Raw genomic sequence first — 20,935 nt, 5'->3', positions numbered from 1 at the left:
ACTCAAACTAAATGATTTAGCTTACCTTTAAGAATGACTGATGACTTCCCTTCAAGAAATTCCCTTCAAGAAATGCACCAGTATGGAAAATAAAGGCTGAGAACATCACTCTGCATTTTGTATAAATAAACTAAACCTTTATAAGTTATGGTGGTAATGCACATGGGTGGGTCTGCTATGGCAGAGATGTGGACTCTCATGAATACAGGTTTCATAACAGCAATAGAAATTTTCAAATAAATGATGCATGTTCATGACTTTCTGTTTGTATTGCACTGCAGGAAGGGGGATCCAGGCAGCAACCTATATTCACTGAGCTGCCTCAGAAAACCTAGTGCAAAACCCACCACACAATTCCATCACCCAACAGTGAAAGCTCAGCAACGTGGTTCCTGCTTGTTGTGACTGGTAGTTGACAATTTTGAGGTGTTTCTATTTGTGCCAGCCATCTCTGACTCTCTTAGCTTCTGTCCACCAGGGTATGGATCAGACTATATGTTTACAAGAAAGTTCTGTCATGATTTCAGGACTAGTGGCAGCCTTTCATGTACTGGAAATAATTTTTCAGATTGGCCATAAGAAACCTATACCATGTACTTCACAAGTTGAGGGGAAATGAGATTGTTTGAAATACATACAGAAAACTCATTTTGTCTGTGGCAGACTCACTTGCTACTGAAGTCCATATTTTCGAGGTAAAAAGCCATGAGTCAGGGGTTGTTCTACGATATGCTAAAATGCACAGAAACTTCCCCAAGTTCAGCTTCTGCTTTACTTCCCTCATTCTACCAAGCCACAGAATGGATTCTGAGCATTCAAACACATACAATTAGAACTGCAGCAGAGATCTATAAAAACTTCAGTTAAATGGAAAGTGAAAAGACAAAGAAAGGTTTTTGGCAAAATGCACCTCTAAATATATGCTTAAAGCAACAAAGAAACCAAGAAGAAGACTAAGAAGTCCAAGACAAGGACAAAGACAAAGATGACGAGGTGAAGAAGAAGAAGAAGAAGAAGAAGAAGAAGAAGAAGAAGAAGAAGAAGAAGAAGAAGAAGAAGAAGAAGAAAAAGAAGAAGAAGAAGAGGAAAAGCAGGGAAAAGAAAGAAAAACAAAAAGTAATGCTAATGTGTGGGATTTTGTCTCCAATGCCTCAGCCTCATTTAAAAAGGAAAGGATCAAAATTTGTGGAATGGAAGGGTCACTGTGTAAAATCGACTTAGCCCCAAGACGCTGATGGTGTGTCTGGCCCACTATGTAAGTCCAACCATTATGTAAGGGCAGAGACTGGAGCCTGGTGGAGGCTGAGGTCAGGACCCAGGAATTGAGGCCCCTTGGGCTGAGGTGGCAGAATTTTTGCTGTACCCTCATGGCTCTGCCTTATTGGGCCTGCAGGGCTGCAACATGGATGCAGTAGTGGAAAAGGGTGTAAGGCAGGAGGTGCTGGCTCCTCTGCATGCTGCACACTCCCTGCGTGGCCTGAGCACAGGAAGATTCAAGTCCTCCTTGCTGGAAAAAAAGACTCTGAAGAACAGACCAGAAACAGATGAACACAGTGACTTCTCAGGTAGGGAGGGCAGGACACCCACCACAACGGGATTCACATGGCTTTATATGTTGGGGGTTTAAAAGTTAGTCATGAATGATGTGTTGCCTTTCTGAATAAAAAAAGAATCCTTATGTTATATATCTATAAAGTGATGCTTGAATATTCTTCTATATGCTTATCCTACATTACAGATAAAAGAAAATTAAGTCATCCATTTCCACTCACATATTCAAGAAAATACCAATTATGTATTCTTAAGTGAATTGAACAGGAAAGCAGTAATATTGAGTGCAGCACTATAAATAATGCAATGGAAAAACCCCAAAGGCATCCCTCCCAGGATGAGAGGTCTGCCATTGACCAGCTCCTCTCTCCTGTCCTCACCTGCTGTGCAGGCATGTGTCTCTTCACTGCTGGGTGGAGAGAGGCCAGGACAAAAGCTCTTTTCCATCTCAGGAAAGATCAGGGTCATGGCCTTCTTTCAGAATTTTCAGTGGCTGTCATTTATAATTAACTCAGCAGATGTGCTGTGGAACATTCATGGTTTCTAACTGTCCACACCTTAACTGATTAAGAAGAGAATATGGTGTCTATCAATCTCATTTTTTATAATGACCCTTAGAAGTGGAATTTCCAGGTTAAATGTATATAAGATGAATTGGAGGGTCACAGATATTTCACCTGAAGCCTCAGCATAGAGTTAGAGCCTGGTAGAGGAAGACTGATTCTGCTCAGATATCTGTGGAGATCTGTAGTCAGAGAGATGGTCCAAGCAGAGGTGCAGAACAATATGGCACCTAGCACGAATCATGCCTAAAAAAGGCCCAGTCTAGGCTGCCTCATCCATCAGTGAGTTCTAAGGAAAGCATCACACACTGCACACTGGACAGGAGAGAGGTGGAATGGTTCCAGAGCTCCTCCCTACATGCCTGAGGCCCCCTGTCTCACTCAGGGGAGCTCTGTATGAGAAAGTCAGTCTGTTACAGAACTCAAATTGAATGAATGTTTTCCACCCAGGTGCAGATCTGAACTGTCACATGTGGAATCACCGTAGCTATGGAGCAGGACAGGTGTTTACAGGGTGCAGGCCAGGATATGGAGGCACTGCAGGCAGGTCAAGGTACAAAGCCTTACATAAGAGACCAGGTCCTCACCAGCCCCAGTTTCCTCCAGCAGTAACCAAACCCTGCAAGAGTGTGCTTAAAACTGAGTAACTGAAAGCAGTTACTCACAAAATTATATATTATGGAGATAGTTTGAAGATACAAATGTAAATGGTAGCATCCGTAAATAAAATGAGACGTGACCCTCAAAGGATATGTGGTGTCTATTGATGTCACCGAACCACACGCATCAGAAGGAAACAGTCTGATGAACAGAGCAATAAGGATCACAGGCAATGGATAAACATCACAGCTGCTTAATAACAACAACAAAGCTGGGACACAATAAGTGCACTGGTGAATTTTATCCAGTATGTGATAAAGAATGAATACTGATTGTTTTTCAATTCTTCCATCAAGTTGGAGAAAAAACCACCACCAACTTCTTTTAAGTGACAAGTCATCCTGAGAATGGAGCCAGACCACAATGTGTTAAAAATAAAATAAATGAAAACACTCTGTTGGCTAATATTCCTAACAAACATACACAAAAGTATTCAGCTAAATGTTTGCCACATTAACTCACCAGCATGTTCAAAATTAACCAACACGATCAACACTGGGCTCAATCTCAGTGGTGAAAGAATGTTCCCTCTCACACAAACTATTAAGTGTCGCTTACCACATTCACAGCATAAAGCACAGCTAACCCCTGAAGAGATTTGGAAAAACAGCTTTGAGAACCTCAAAAGTTCACCATTTTTTCATGATAAAAATCATTCATAGACTATAAGTAGGAGGAATGGGCCTCAGCACAGCATGGCAAGCTCCATCCTTGACATGGTGCTCAGAGGCTGACAAGCTGCAAGCTTAGCTTCTAAGGTCATGAAGGAGACAAGGCTTGCAACTCTTTTCAAAATACAGTACTCGAAGTCCTGGCCATAGAATTTAATCCAGAAAGAGAAAGCAAAGCCTTCCAAATCACAAGGGAAGAATTAATTGTTGTTACAGTTCTCCTGGGGGTGCAGCATTTTGTATAAGAAATTTAAACTCCATTCACAACCTTATAGAACAAATTCACAATCACTTAAATTGCAGGATACATGAGCAACATGCCCTAATCAATTCATTACTACATACTACAAACAAATTGTAGCGTCAAATACAAAGAACACAATTCATTTCACAAATAATCAAAAATAACTAATGATTAGGTGAGATGGAAGCAAAGTCACATCTTCTGGGAATGCAATAAGTAGAAGAGCACTAACAGAAGAAAAGCTATACTATGATGAGGGATGGGAAGAATTCATGTTATAATGTAAATGCTACACAGAGCAACCAGGGGTTTCAGTGCCATTCCCGTCAAAATATCAGTGCCATTTTCCTAGAAACATAAAAAATATATGAAAATTCACAAGGAAGTACAAAGAGTCATCCTATAGCCATAGAAAGAACATTAAAAGTAGAGGCATCAAAATACTAGTTTCCAGGAACTTTAAAGTAACAGTAGTCAAAAGGGTTTTACACTGGAAGAAAAGGACCACAGACTAAAACAGCTTGCCCAGATGCACACCAAGTGACAAAATCGCTAGGAATTTCATTTTGTTTCTCCTTTCCTTTCCTTTCCTTTCCTTTCCTTTCCTTTCCTTTCCTTTCCTTTTCTTTCCTATTTTGTCATTTTCATTTTATAGTCAGGGTCTCCCTGTGTCATTTTAGCCTGAGCTGAACTCAGAATATGTTGCAGGCTTGTATGGAATTCCTAGGAACCCTGCTGCCTCAGCCACTTGAGTACAGGCATTACAGGCATTTTCACCATTCCTTGCTCAGCCAATAAGTTTTTAACAACACTATGATGAGACCGGGTCTGGTGGTGTGGCTTGTAATCCTAGCAGTCTAGAAGGCTGATTCAGGAGCATCACAAATTAAAGGGAGCCTCAGCAATTTAGCCATTTATTAAGGACCTGGATTAAAACAAGAAAAGTGTTAAAAGGTGAAGACAAAGAAGCCAATGCAAAGCTCTGTATTCAAATCCTAGAAATTGAACAACAACAACAACAACAACATCAACAACAACAACAACAAAATCCTTGCAACTGACACCAGGAGGTTAAATAAATTTTTACACTGGCATGGCCTTCTGGAGGGGAGTGTGCCCCAAGTAGCTTTAACCTTCCCACCTTTCTTGCGATTTGACTTCAAAAAATCATCAAATTCCATGAGGGAGCAAAGAAAAAGAGAATGTGCTTCAAAGACACCAAGCCTCAATCCTAGTGCAGAAGGCATTTGGAGTGATCTTCTGAAGTGCCTGCTGAATACAGCTAGAAAAGCAGAGAATCTACTAACAGTGTTAATGTGATTTTAAGTCCTGCTCACTGTGAAAGAAGCTGCAGGCTAGGAAGGTGTCAGACAGCTTAACTAGAGTGACTCCTTCTACAAAGTGTCTGAAGACCAAAGCCAAACATTTTATTGCATGAATACACAACATTGCTACCAATTTCCAACTCAGGATAATATACACCTGTAATCCCAGCACTCTGGGAGAGGGAGGAATGATGAGGAAAGGTTTAAGCCTAGCCTGGGACATTTAGAAAATTAGTGAGACCATGTCTTAAAATTTGTACCAAACCAAAGCTTTTACAAATGTATGAAAATATTGATCTTTAAGAAATCTCAGAAGTCACTAAACAAGGTACATTAATCACTATTAATCTATACTTATTTTATCTCTTTATAGACTTAAAAAGTGTGTTTTTATGTGATTCTTATTACTATTTCAAATTAAAATAGTAATCCTTTGCTCAAATTCTGGTACTAAATATAAATTTAGGACAGAAAAAAAAGCTGAATGATCAAAATCTCTTCATACTGAACTACCCAAATCCTAAAAGGATATATTTAGCTGCATATCTGCAGTCATCTAAGTAAAAAGTATTTAAAAATTGAAAGAGTACAAACACCAGGAAGCACATCAATGTCTCCATGATGGTAAACCTTATGCTAGGTGTGCTGACTAAAGTACACATGCAAGAAAACCTCACAAAGATTTCTCACTAGAAAGTTGATTTTTGACTTTTCATTTTTATCATTTTTTTGCTCTCTTTCTTCTTTCCTTTTTTCTTCAGACAGGGTTTTGCTATGCAGTTCAGTCTGGCCTTGATCTTCCCTTGTAGCCCAGGATGACCTAAAACTCACCACAAAATTTCTGCCTCAGCCTTCCGAATCCAGGAATGACAGGTGTGCACCAACATCTCTGATTGTGTTTTCCTCTTTAAATTTTCTCCAAAACAAAACTCCTCAAAGTTTTTGATACTCTAAAAGTTCATCAGGTTGGTTATACAAAACCAAATCAGAAAGTACTGAAAACACTCTGAAGGACTTTCAAAATCCACACCAACATATAACATAATATAACATAACAGAGCATAATATAGTATAGCATAATATCACAAAACAAAATAAAAAAAGAACCACATAACTCTGCTTTAAACATCTGCTTCCAAAGATACAGTAAGAATTTCTAAGTTATCCATACACCAGCAATACAATACATTTTCTTTGAAATAAATGTCAGTATCCACTCAAACGCTTGTGTAACAATGGATGTGGCAGCTCCCTTTTGAAGTCCAACCCAAAAACATAAAAAGCGGCAATCACAAGATGGGTGACAGGTTCATGTGCTTGGTTCAGCCACATAATAGTGGGTGTTGGCAACACAGAGAGAGCCCCGCATGGAAACACTGCTTCAAGAAGACCAACCAAAGAGTATTGCAACTGAAAAGGTTCAGCACCATCACCTCTAGGAAACTACCCATCAGGGGCCCAAAGCCCATGGTCTGATTGGGAGGGGAGTAAATGAAGTGACAGTAGCAGCTAGGAGACAAGTTCCCCAGGAGTGATGTACATATATCCTTCATCAGTGTGGTGATGATGTCACCTCCCTTGTACTCACCACCTGCTGTCCCCCCTCCCTGGAGGTCAGAGTTTGGAGCACTACAGTGTATAGCTGAGTTGAATGTCTAAGGATGAATAAATAATCATTCCTAAGCACATGAGAGTAAAACTGGCTATGAATCCTCCTCCCCTGGATATATGGGGTTTATAACATGAGACCTTCACATTGTTTGGTAAAATTTTTATGGCTAGTCTGCTTCCTAATGGAATTGAAATGAAACTAACATGAGCCCAGGAAAGGAAGTCATCCTAACATTTGACAAATCTTTAACAGAAGACAATGTGTGTTTCATCCTCCGATACAATGGACTCTTTGGATGGACCTTTGTGTTTGGCACCCAGCCTGACACATGTGAAGCATCTACATGTTTGCTGCATTAAAATCTTCAAAGTGCAGCAAAGTCTAAAAGTATACACAGTACTCTAGCATTTTAACTTGTTGTTTCTAAGGAGGACATAAATTTGTTTTACAACAAAAAGAACGGTAATATCACAGAGGAAGGCCAAACTGTGAACCCCAGTGCATGACCTCACTTCCTTGGTGATAGGTCCAAACAGAACTCTGAAGGCTCAGGTCACCAGGCACCTTGGTCTGGTGACAGTTGGTCTTCACAGACAGTTGGCTCAAGACAGTGAGCAGGGAGCAGGTTAGGCAGCTTTCCCAGGACACGGGACCACAGCCTCAGGATCCCGCATAAGTAGTCCATGTGGGAATGGCTGAAAAAATGGTTCACTCATCCCAGAGCCTTTAGGATGATTGCTGGCAAATTCCAAATGACAAGGGCATTAAAGGATAGGGCTCACTGTCCCCAGCTTTCTGGCACACAGAGGCAGGAGGAAGCCCAGGACAGGTGTCACTATACTCGGCCACAAGCCACTCAGAGTCACGGAGTCCAGCAGAGTAACATGTGCAAAAATGCTCAATATTTCTTCAACTATTTCTTGACAATTTGTACATATTGTAAAAAAGTGTGTGTTCCTTTCACGTTCCTATTGGTTTTACATGTTAGCTGTCAGGGAGTAATAGGCAAAATTTCTCTCATTCTTCATCCTTTATTTCATTCTTTATTTCTTCTTTAATCCTTTATTTCTTCATCCTTTTGGTTTGACTTTTTTGTGGCATCTATGTTTATGCAGGAGGACAAAAATCTTACAAAGTCCTTTTTCCTTGTTTTGTCACCCTATCTTATTTTCTACACAAAACAGCAGCAATAGTATTAAAAAATGTTTTTTACTACCTCTACATTCAGAACATGAAATGTCTGGCTCTTTCATGTTTCACTATGTTTTACTCCAATAGAGGCATATTTGAGACTGCTGCACAAATTACCAAAAATAGCACACTTCCTGAGTAAAAGAAAAATCACAATTTGCAGTAGTGATTCTTTTGTCCTATCATACATTTTAATTCTTGACCTCAACTTACTTGTTTCCTTAAACTTCAAATGTAGGCATAAAAAAAAAAACTGCTTCACACTCTGCTAAATCATCTAGCAGTTGCCTCCCAAAGTTAGCTTCAAAGCCCTTATCATCCCATCTCATTCTCTCCTGATGCTGGGACTAAAGAAATCATCTTTAGCCTAATCTTTATAGGTAACAATTACCAATGCAATTATTTAAATACAAAATGATCAAAAATTGCATACTTATTGTTAGTTTTTGTAAAATAACAAGGAATATGAAAGTGACAATTCTACTGTATTCAATACAAGAATGAATGGGTTAAATTGACAACTGCCCAAATGATGCTCAGGATGGTCACTGCATAAACAAATGTGTTTCCCAAGTGATTCTCTGGGATAACTGCTAGGTGGCCAACCAATAAAAGGACAACTACTGATGTGCAATTGTGAGTATTAAAAAATGTTGGTACTGGGCAAGAAAGGTAGGAGATCTCAAGCATTAAGCTACATCTGCAGAACTTGAAGATATATTTTGAGACAAGGTCACTCTAATTGTGTAGGTTAGACTCAACTTCCTCTTCCACAAATTTGAGCCCCCTGAGGTGTTAGGATTACAAGCATGCATCAAAAGGACCAGCAAGATTTACTTTCATGGTAAAATGAGAAAGTGCATGTAGTCAGGATATATGTCTTACAGATTCAGTATTCTATTATTAGCTGTAATAAAATTCCAAATATTCCCATTGATGGTAAGCAGAAATATGCTGCAGGGGATCTGGCCACATGCTGTAGTGCATAGAGGCTGACAATGTACTTCACAGTGTCTTTTACTTTGTGAAGTATATCAGGTTCTTCAGGTACAAAATAGATATAGTTTTAGTGGTGATTACATAAGATGTGAGTAATTTATTTTCCCCAGGATAATTGAGACTTGGGCAAGGTGTCTTCACTGGATTAGGGGTATTTACTGCAATGTTCACTTGTGTTTTCATGACACCACAGTTTTTAACAACATAATTCCTAAGCAGATTTTTTATTCAACAACACTGCATTAAACACGTTACACCTTACATGAATGTTAAAATGGAAGTGAAAACCACAGGCCACAGGAAACCAACTGGGACTCATGGCACAGTGTATGTGTTTAAAGATAATCAGTACACACCACAAACATCATGCACTGGTCTTTATAAATAAAGTGATATGCCATTGTATAAATGCACAATTCAGTAAAACAGGACACAATCTGAATCTTAATTTAGCAAATTTACTTTTTACTGTGTTGACAGCTCAAAATTTAGGTTTCTCTTTACGCCATTACTTCAGTATTTTAGGAAAAAACAGTAATAATTACAAAATATATAATGCTTTCACAGCATCAAGGAATAAAATAAAGGCTTTTGCATGATACATCCAATAACAACCTTTTAAACCAAAACAACTCAACAATTAAGAAAAATTGATTTCCAAGTATGGTTACTCATAAATTATGCCAAGTTTTATAATTTCTGGAGATATTGATATATATATTGTGTTGTGCTATTGGAGACAAGTTATGATTCTGTCAGTATGGCACAATCAGAAATTCACAGTAGTATGGTTTACATTTGGTACGAGTGGGGAAACCTTGCTATCCAAAAAAGATGTAATGTAAACATAACAAGTAAAATTCTGATTGTTAGAAAAACAAAGGTTTACGTAAATGACAAATTTTGGCTCCACTGAAAAAGAAAATCAGGCAACATAATGTACGTGGTATGATACCCAGTGATGTTAGGAAATCAGCAGGTATCTGATCTCGTCACAACATGTAATACATAACATTCATTAATGTACAAGTTATGTGAAAAGAACACAACTTTGTCAAAAACACATATTCCAAGCCTCTACAAATGTATATCTTAAGGCCAAATATTGCATCAACTTCAAAATCATCATTTATGAAAGAGAAAATAAAGCATGTGCATCAAAAGATTAAAGCAATGCCGTGTTAAAATTACAATTCCCCCAAAAAATAAGAGACTAGACTAATATCACTCTGAACAGTGAATAATAGTATTGCTCAATTTTATATCATAATGCTACAGAATTAGCATTGGGTTTCTTAGTGTCACTTCTTCTTCAGAGTATCTGTTCATTACATTATGCATTATGTTATTTGTTCCAATAAATAGGTTAGAAATTCTTCCCATGTGTGAATCTCTATGTGTATATCTATCCTTTCTGTGTTATGGGGTAAAACAGCTCAAAATAAGACAACAAAACAATTTCCTAGAAAATCAAGATATGAAAGAGACATATAAGACCACAATATTAGGTGATATACAGTACTTACTATGCTTTCTCTTATAATTTTCAGTAGAATTGTCCACATCATCAGGAACTATATAATTAAGCATAACATTATATAGGTATTTTTTATAAAAACACAACTTTGAAGACATTGTAGGATGTTAAAGCAGTCAATAATCCAACCTGATGTAGGGCCCATGATTTCCTGCCAAGACCAGCAAGTCGGGCTGAGGCACAGAATCTCATCCCAGTCTGGGGGAACTCCCTTCCTCACCTGGGGACCAGCCCATAGTTGCCCACTAGGCCCAGTGATTTGGGACAAGCAAATTAGAACCAGGGAGTTGGGCCAAGGCACAGAATCCTTTCCCAGTCTGGGGTAACACTTCCTCACCTGGGGACCAGCCCGCGGATTCCTGCCCAGACTAGCGAGTGGGGCCGAGGTACAGATTCCAATTCCAGTCTGGGGTAACTCCCTACCTTGACAGCAAGTTCAACCGAGGCATGGAATCCCGGGCCAGTCTGGGTGAACTCGCTCACTCACTTGGAATGACACTTGAAGCTTGAAAATACAGCAAAATGACAGAACGAAAGTCCAAAATGCAATCTCAAACATCCATCCCATCCCAAAAAAGCCTAGGAGCCATGTGCATAGAAGAAAACACATTCCACATAACTGAAATACCTGAAATAATAGTAACTGAAATAAAGAAGCAACTTTGGGAAGCATTAAAGAAATTCAAACTAGAAATAATCTCGTAGGTAAAAGAAGAAATATTAAAAGAAATGAAGGAGATTCTGAACATATCTAAGAAGACACAGTTAAAAAATTGGAGGAACTAAACAAAAGACAGAATCCCTGGATGAACTCTATAAGAAACAAATGGAATGCATAAAGCAGATGCAAAGTGATATACAGGAAATCAAAAACTCCATTGATAGTTGTAAAAACTGCCTCAATGAATGTGAAGATAGAATCTCAGACCTCAAAGACAAAATTGCAGCCAGTGAACAGGAAAGGAAAGATCTTTTAAAAATAACACAAGAAATCAGGAAATAACTATTCAACCCCTGCAAGGTGATGCAAAACAGAACAACATAAGGTTGATAGGGATAAATGAAAAAGAAGGACAACATAAAGGATGTCAAGAGGATATTTAGAGAAGTAATAGCTGAAAAATTCCCAAACATGAGATTGGAAACTGATATCAAAGTCAATGAAGCATATAGAACTCCAAATAGCCATAACCAAAATAAATTTACACCCATATAACAGTGACCATCACAGAAATTGAACAAAAGAATAGAATATTAAAAGCTGTCAGAGAGAAGAGACAGATCACCTATAATGGAAAACCTATCAGAATCACAGTAGACTTCTCAGCACAAACAATAAAGTCAAGAAGAACATGTAGTGAAGTATTTCAGATTGTAAAGGAAAATTATTTCCAACCTAGCCTGATGTACCCTGCAGAACTGTCCTTCAAAATTGATGGAGAAATAAGATACTTCCATTACAAAGAACAGCTGAAAAACTTCATGATCACCAATCCAACCCTGCAGAGAATACTGAGAGAGCCTAGATACATTTACGAAAAAGCCATTAACAAAGCAGACAATTAAACAGAGCAGAAAGATAAAGTTGCAACAGCAGAAAAATAACATGTCAACAATAAACCAATATACAACAGTTCTAACCATTAATGTAAATGGTTTCAATGCACCAATTAAAAGAAACAGACTGACAGAGTAAATCAAGAAACAAAATCCAATGATATGCTGTTTCCAAGAACACCATCTAATGCAAAAGGATATTCACAGACTAAAAGTCAAAGGATAGAAAACAATACTTCATGCAACAGGAACCCCCAAAAAAGCAGGGGTAGCTATTCCATTTGCCGACAATATAAACTTAAAGCCAGTAATGATCAGAAGGGATATAGAAGGTCACTACACACTGGTTAGGGGAAAACTCCAAGAGGAACAGATTGTTATCTTAAATATATATGCACCAAACTCCAGAGCACCCAGTTATATAAAATAAGTACTAACAGAAATGAAAAACCAAATTAGCAGTAACACAATTGTAACAGGAGACCTTAACACACCATTGATACCAATGGACAGATCAACCAGACAGAAAATCAACAAAGAAATAAAAGAACTGAATCGCACCTTTGAACAAATGGACTTAATAGACATATACTGAGTATTCCACCCAACCACAACAGAATACACATTCTTCTCAGCAGTACATGGATCATTCTTTAAAATAGACCATATATTAATTCATAGAATGTATTTAAAATGCAAAAGTGTCAAAATTATCCCTTGCATGCTATAGAAATTAATGATAAAAGATACTGCAAAAATCCCACAAACACATGGAACCTGAATAACACACTCTTGCATAATCAGTGTGTCACAGGGGAAATTAAAGAAGAAATTAAACAATACCTACAAACAAATGGAAACACAAAGGCAACTTACTGAAATCTGAGGGATGCAATGAAAGCTGTTCTCAGAGGAAAATTTATTGCACTGAGTTCCCACACTAGGAAAACAGAATGAATACAAATAAATAACCTGATGTTACACCTCAAACATCTAGAAAAAGAAGAGCAAGTCAAGCACAAAACCAAAAGAAGAGAAGAAATTATAAAAATCAGAACATAAATCAATGCAATAGAAACTAAAAAAACAATCCAAAAAAATCAACGAATCAAAGAGCTGGTTCTTTGAAAGAAAAATAAAATTGATAAGCCCCTAAACAACCTTATTTTAAAAAGGGAACAAAAAGTTCAAATTCATGCAATAAAGAATGAAAGAGGTGAAATTACTGCAGACCCTATTGAAATACAGAAGTTCATCAACACCTATTTCGAAAACCTCTACTCTCAAAGGTTTGATAACACAGAGGAAATAGACAGATTCCTGGAAGCATACGAAGTACCAAAGCTAGGTAATGAAGATGTAAAACTACTGAATAACCCAATTTCTATTAATGAAATTAAAGATGAAATTAAATATTTACCTACAAAGAAGAGCCCCGGCCCAGATGGATTCACTGCAGAATTCTACAAGAAATAAAAAAAAAAAAGACCTAATGCCAACAATCCTCAAAATCTGCAATGATATTGAAAGGAAAGCAATCCTTCCTAAATTGTTCCTAGAAGCAAATATTACTCTAGTACCAAAACCAGAGAAGGACCCAACTGAAAAAGAGAACTACAGACCAATCTCCCTAATGAACACAGATGCAAAAATCTTCAATAAAATATTGGCAAACAGGATGCAGCAAATCATCAAGATCATACACCACGACCAAGTGGGAATCATCCCAGGCAGGCAGGGATGGTTTAATATATGTAAATCAATAAATGTAATACACTATATCAATAGAGCCAAAAGTAAGAATCACATGATCATATCTATAGATGCAGAAAAAGCTTTTGATAAGGTCAAACATTCATTTATGATAAGAACCTTACAGAAAATTGGAATAGATGGTCTTTACCTCAATATAATTAAGGCTGCCTATGACAAATCAACAGTCAGTATCATACTAAATGGACAAAAATTGAAGATATTTACTTTAAAATCAGGGACAATACAAGGATGTCCCTTATCACCACTCCAATTTAATATAGTACTGGAAATACTGGGCAGAGCAATTAGACAAGAGAGAGAAATAAAAGGCTTAAAGATAGGAAAAGAAGAAGTTAAATTATAAGTATTTGCAGATGACATGACACTTTATATAGAAGATCCCCGAAGCTCCATTGAAAGACTCCTAGATATAATAAATTCAGTAATGTAGCTGGATACAGAATCAATGCTCAAAAATCAATAACATTCCTATACACTAACAGCAAAGCTACAGAGAGACAAATAAGAGACCACACCCTTAACACTAGCAACCAAAAAAATGAAATATTTAGGAATTACTCTCATGAAAGAAGTAAAAGACCTATACAGGGAAAATTATAACACCCTGAAAGATGAAACTGAAGATGATCTCAGAAAATGGAAAGACATCCTTTGCTCATGGATAGGAAGAATAAATATTGTGAAAATGGCCATTTTCACAAAAAATTTATACAGATTCAATGCAATCTCGATTAAAAAACATCAACATACCTCATAGAAATTGAGAAATCACCCCTAAAATTCATCTGGAGTGAGAAGAAACCTAGAACAGCAAGGACAGTTAAAAGTAGCAAAGGCAAGCCAGGAGTTATCACAATCCCTGACTTGAAGTTATACTACAAAGCAACTGTAGTAAAATCAACATGGTACTGGAACCAAAACTGAGCCAAAGATCAGTGGAATGGATTAGAAGATACAACAAAACTACAAACATACACAACCACCTTATCTTTGATAAAGAGGCCAAACATGTTCACTGGAAGACAGTCTCTGTAATAAATAGTGGTGAAAAACTGGCCCTCCCTACACCCAAAACTAAAAGTAAGACCCATGCCTATTACCATGTACTAAAATAAAATCTAAATGGATCAAAGATCTAAATATTAAAACAGAAACACTAAATCTATTGGAAGACAAATTGGGTAAAAACCTTGAAGGCATAAGAGGAGGTAGAGAATTCATGAACAGAACTCAAACCACATGGGAAATACTTCCCAGCGTCAATAATTGGGATGGCCTCATTAAAAAATTTCTGCACGTCAAAAGAAATCTCCAGCATAGTGAAAAAAAAAAAAAAAACCCAAAACTGGGAAAAACATTTTAGTGAACTGCCCTTCAGACAAAGGACTTCTGTCTAAAACATATAAAGAATTAAAAGAAAATCTGACCCCCAAAATTCAAAGACCCAATCCAAAAATGGCCATCTGAGATGAATAAACAATTTTCAGATGAAGAAATACAAATGGCAAATAAATACATGAAAAAATGTTCACCATCAATAGTCATTAGAGAAATGCAAATTAAAACCACCGTGTGATTTCATCTCATTCCTGAAAGAATGGCTGAGATCATTAAAACCAACAACAAATGCTGGAGAGGCTGTGGGGTAAAAGGATCTCTCCTGCACTGTTGGTGGGAGTGTAGACTAGTGAAACCATTGACAAGGTCAGTCTGGAGATTATTCAGAAAGCTGGGACTGGAAGCACCTTTTGACCCACCTATTCCATTTCTAGGCATATTCCCAGAAGAACTGAAATAATCATACCACAGAGATATATGTGCACCCATGTTTATAACCACACAATTTGTAATAGCCAGATCTTGGAAACAACCTAAGTGCCCATCAACTGAGGAATGGATAAAAAGTTGTGGTATTTTTATACAATGGAGTACTACTCAGCTATAAAGAATGATCACATTGAGATGTAAGTAAATGGATGCAGCTTGAGACCATACTCATAAGTGAAATAAATCAAAGTCAGATGTATAAATACCGAATATTTTCCCTAGTGTAAAAAGTGATAAGAATACATAGAAGTATGTGGTAACTATGATTCCCAATCATATTGGTTTGAATCCATATGTTTTCACTCATTAAGTGCAATGGTTTTAACCTGGGTTGCTCGATTTTAGTATCAGTGATAGTACAAATAGCTATTCTGAAGAAAACAACACATCAAAAAGCTACTGCTGATTTAATAGCATATTGTTTCAAAGTCCCATCAAGCTGTTGTACATCTGTTTCCACTGGTTTTAACATGTTGTATCTTTCTATATTTTACTATATGCGATAGTATAAACAAAACTTTTACAGGCAAAGAGATAATATAGAAATCATTTTTCATTTTCTGTTAACTGGTTCTAAGTACACTGTAATTCTTTCATTCTCTTGAATGCCTTCACACTGTCTTGATGCTTGATGCTACAGTACATGAAGTTATACTCAAATAATTCTAGGAAAGAGGCACTATGGTGACTAATATCATGTTAGATTATTTGGGGGTGAAACACAATGATGCTTAAATAGTTCGGTTCTGACCTGTGTTGTTCTATTACAATGTCCTCTTTTATCTCAATCTCCACTCTTTTTCAAAAATTAATCTATGTTTTCTTAATTTTTTTCAATTAAGGGAAAACTAAATTAAAAAATAGCAGGATATATTATAGTAACATTTTTGTTTTCTTATTAACCTGATTTGAACCCCACTATAGCTCTCCCCATCTTTTTCTGTCTGATTTTACTGAATTCTGTATTGTTTGATAGCATCAAATTTGAGGGTATAGGCAGCCACTATGAAGGCAATAAGATTTACTATCATGCCCATTATGGTTTGACTATTATCTTGTTTTGAAATACTGTAAGGTCTCCAGTGTAGGTTTTATTGGTCTTATTCTGTACTGTTTTGATCAATTCTATTATACCTGATGAGATGGGCAACTCTTTTTAAAAATAGCAAGAGGCACACTCATAACCATTTTTGATCACCTGATATTCTATTTTTGCATCATGTACTATGCCCATCCTTCTGTTCTAACTGAATCTTTTTTTTTTCAGTCATGTTAGGTTTTATTCTCTTAAAAAAAAGTAATTAGAACTGTGGCAGTAAAAAAACACAAAAACTGTAATTGTTATTGTAAAAAAGAGAGGAAATGAAGGTGGTCTAAGGGATATAACTGCATGTTTGAGTGTGTAGGATGGAAAGCGATATTACTGAGCTTTTGTTGGATCATTGAATGGAACTGTCTGCAATCTCACTGTATGAATGTCCACTTTATATGCTTTAATTCAATAATTTGGACAACTGTTTCTAAGATGAAAATATGTAACCTATTAACAAGTGATTTCTTACTGTATTACTTTTCTTGAAATTCTGTATTATTTATACACTTTTAATGCGTTGTTTTTTTTATTTCCTTTCTTTTTTCTCTTTAAATAAAAAAATAATCAAACCTGGAATGGATATCTTTTATTAAATTATTTTTGGTACTGGAGATCAAACTCACGACCTCACATTTGCCAGGCAGGTTCTTATGCCACTGAGCTAAATCCCCTGCTCCCCAAAGTACATATTTTACATCTTGTCACCTTCACAGTAGTTGCCTCTAATCTTGGACTTGGTACAAGCAAGCATACCAAATGTGAATAAAATCAGTCAAGGCCAAATAGCATTCAAACAAATCAGCTTCAAAGAAGATCAGTCATAGAAGACAATGCAAGTAATACAGGGTTTCAGTTTAAGTTAATAGGTAATTAAGGATAGTTACCATGGTATAACCTGCTATTTTTTGTGTTATCTCTCTGTGCCCTCAAATGTAATATGAGTAGACAGGCTGGAACAAAATATAATCAAACTAATCAGAGCAATAAGTCTATGGTAACATTTAAATCCTGATACACTTTTAACAATGCCCTCTGCCTTCTTTTTTTAGGCAATTCCTCACCTTTCTCCTTCTCAGGATGCTATTATTCACTGTTGAGAGTGATATTAGTCTATTCTCTGATGTTCAATTTCAGCATACACAAATATAAAGACAGCTACTCTGAAGAGAATGAGAGACATTGTGGTAGTCATTATCGACTTCCCCAAAATCAGTTTGAAGACTGAAAAAGCCTACATCATCCTGTAATTATTTGATTAGTTCTATGACCTTCAGTATATATGCAATGCATTCTAGATGGGGACAACTATTTGGAAGAAAACTAGAGACAGTAAAATAGACAGTGAATCTCCAGTGGACGTGCTTTGAAATCTGTGTTTCCTTAACTTGTTTTCTTATGAACTGTTCTGTTCTGTTTTGTCATGTTTAATCTTACCCTCTTTAAGAAATAAAACAAGTGTGAAGGACAGATAAGCATTTTAATAAGTTTTTGTTGGATCATTGAGGTGAACTTTTCGCAGTGTCATTATTTGAATATCACTTTGTACGCTTTATTTTGTAACTTGAACAACTACTCCTAAGATGAAAATATGTAACTAATCAACTAGTGATTTCTTATTGTTTAATTTTCTGAAATTCTGTATTATTTCTACACTTTTTTCTGTTTTATCTCTTTAAATAAACATTGCAATTTACCAAAAAACATAAAAATTCAATTTTAAAGACAAGATATTAAGTACATAGAAACTATCCATACTTGAAAGTTAAAAGCCCATTTCAGTTTACCATGTTTAATTACAAGATGTCATGTTGAAGCACCAAGACATTTTAAAAAATCTAAATAGGTACAAGTGGTTAACTGAAAACCATACAACATGTGCACTCTAGTAGAGCTCCACCACAGATTTGTCGTTTCTGGAAAATTTATGAATATATATTCACATCAAACTTCTGTATTGGTTATTTCTTCAGGTCTCCTTGGGATTTTAAAAGTAAACTTAGATCTAAACTGTCTGAGGAGCGATACTTTTTTCTATGTATTTAACAACACACATGGATTGCCATATTTCTCACATTGTGAATCCACATAGGATCTCTACCCAGTGAGTTTTTTCAGATATGTAACAATGATCATGTGTGCTGAGAGTATTCCCATAATACATAAGATTTATCTCTAGTGTGAGTTTTTTCATGTATTTCACTTACAGTCTGGCTGCTGAGAGTGTCTCCATTTGCTTACACAGCCGGTGGTTCTTCCCAGTCTGAATTCTTTCATGTGTTTTGCAATGACTGTATGCAGTAAAAGCTTTACCACATTGTTATATACATTGGGTTTCTCACCAGTGTGAAGTCATTGATGTATTTTACAGTATCCATGTGTGGTGAAAGCTTTCCCACATTCTTCACATACACAGGCTTTCTCAACAGTGTAATTTTTTCATGTATTGGACAATGAGCATTTCTGCTGAAACGTTTCCCACATTACTTACATATATAATTTTTCTGCCAAGCGTGAAGATTTTCATGCATTATGCAATATGTATGTGTGCTCAAATCATTCTCATGATGCTTATATACACTGATTTTATCTTGAATGTGAACTTTCATGTTGCTTACAATGTCCATGTAGGGTAAAAACTTTCCCACATTGCTTATACATATGTTTTCTCTCCAGTGTGAATTCTTTCATGTTTCTTACAATTTCCAGAATTGGTAAAACCTTTTCCACACTGCTTACATACAAAGGGTTTCTCTCCAGTGTGAATTCTTTCATGAATCCTACAATGTGTACGTGTGTTAAAAGCTTTCCCACATTTCTTACATACATATGGTTTCTCTCCAGTGTGAATTCTTTCATGTTTCTTACAACCTCCCCTTGTGTTAAAAGCTTTCCCACATTGCTTACATACATAAGGTTTCTCTCCAGTGTGAATTCTTTCATGTTTCTTGCAATCTGTCCGTGTGTTAAAAGCTTTCCCACATTGCTTACATACATATGGTCTCTCTCCAGTGTGAATTCTTTCATGTTCTTTACAATATCTATGTGTGTTAAAAGCTTTCCCACATTGCTTACATACATAAGGTTTCTCTCCAGTGTGAATTCTTTCATGTTTCTTACAACCACCCCTTGTGTTGAAAGCTTTCCCACATTGCTGACATACATAGTGTTTCTCTCCAGTGTGAATTCTTTCATGTTCCTTACAATGTCCATGTTTGGTAAAAGCTTTCCCACATTGCTTACATACATAGGGTTTCTCACCCGTGTGAATTCTCTCATGTTCCTTACAATGTCCTAGTGTCATAAAAGCTTTCCCACATTGCTTACATACATAAGGTTTCTCTCCAGTGTGAATTCTTTCATGAAACTTACAATATGCACGTGTGTTAAAAGCTTTCCCACATTGCTCACACACATATGGTTTCTCTCCAGTGTGAATTCTTTCATGTTGCTTACAATGTCCATGTTGGGTAAAAGCTTTCCCACATTGCTTACATACATATGGTTTCTCTCCAGTGTGAATTCTTTCATGCTTCTTACAATTTCCCTGTGTGTTAAAACCTTTCCCACATTGCTTACATACATATGGTTTCTCTCCAGTGTGAAGATTTCCATGTATTTGACAATGAATGTTGCTTCTAAAAGCTTTCCCACATTTCTTACATATATGCAATTTCTGCTCAGTGTGAAATTTTTCATGGATTACACAATAAGTACGTGTGCCGAAAGCTTTCTCACAGTGCCTACATTTATAACGTTTTTCTCCGGAGTGAAGACTTTTATGTACTTGACAATATGTATGTGTTGTAAAAGCTTTCCCACATTCCTTACATATGTAGGGTCTCTCTCCTCTGTGAATTCTTTCATGTTTCTTATAAATTCCATGTGTAGTAAAACCTTTCCCGCATTGCTTGCATACATAGGGTTTCCCTCCACTGCAATATTTTTCATGGATCTGAACATTGTGGTGTGTTTCTGTTTCTTTCACATTCACATTACCTCCTGCAGTACAAAGGAATACTTCTTTACACAGATTCCAAGATGTATGTCCATAGGATTTCCCTAGCTTGTCATTGCTGTAAGGAAAAAAATCATATATCGGATTGATAACCATATTACTAAGCTTTTGTTGGAGAGTTGAACAAAACTGTTTGCAGTCTTGCTTTTCGAATCCCTATTTCATGTTTCACTTTTGTATTTGATTAACTATTTCTATGAGCAGCATATGTAATCGTCTTGTGATTTCTTACTGTTCATTTTCACTTTGAAAGTAGTATAATTTCTACTTATTTTGTTTTGTTTAATTTTTCCTTACATTAAATTTAAAAAAAA

General features: G+C 36.6%; 1 protein-coding gene across 5 annotated transcripts in view; it reads right to left on the bottom strand.

Annotated features, from left to right (window-relative positions):
* Positions 1–20,935, bottom strand: part of LOC134474679 (zinc finger protein 709-like) — a 62,284-nt gene that overhangs the window by 27,860 nt on the left and 13,489 nt on the right. For 3 of the 5 annotated variants that reach the window (XM_063243186.1, XM_063243187.1, XM_063243188.1), the window contains one exon: positions 7,027–20,679. The exons of the other annotated variants lie outside the window; for them this stretch is intronic. In XM_063243186.1, the coding sequence (XP_063099256.1) occupies positions 19,257–20,679 (1,423 nt within the window). In that variant the 3' untranslated portion in view covers positions 7,027–19,256. Of the gene's footprint in view, positions 1–7,026; positions 20,680–20,935 lie in introns of those variants that run through there. 5 annotated transcript variants of the gene reach the window in all.

The sequence above is a fragment of the Cavia porcellus genome, unplaced genomic scaffold, assembly GCF_034190915.1.
Source record: "Cavia porcellus strain 051 isolate PalLab524CR breed Dunkin Hartley unplaced genomic scaffold, mCavPor4.1 scaffold_34, whole genome shotgun sequence".
Classification (NCBI taxonomy): Eukaryota; Metazoa; Chordata; class Mammalia; order Rodentia; family Caviidae; genus Cavia; species Cavia porcellus.
This window is presented reverse-complemented; position numbering and strand designations above follow the sequence as displayed.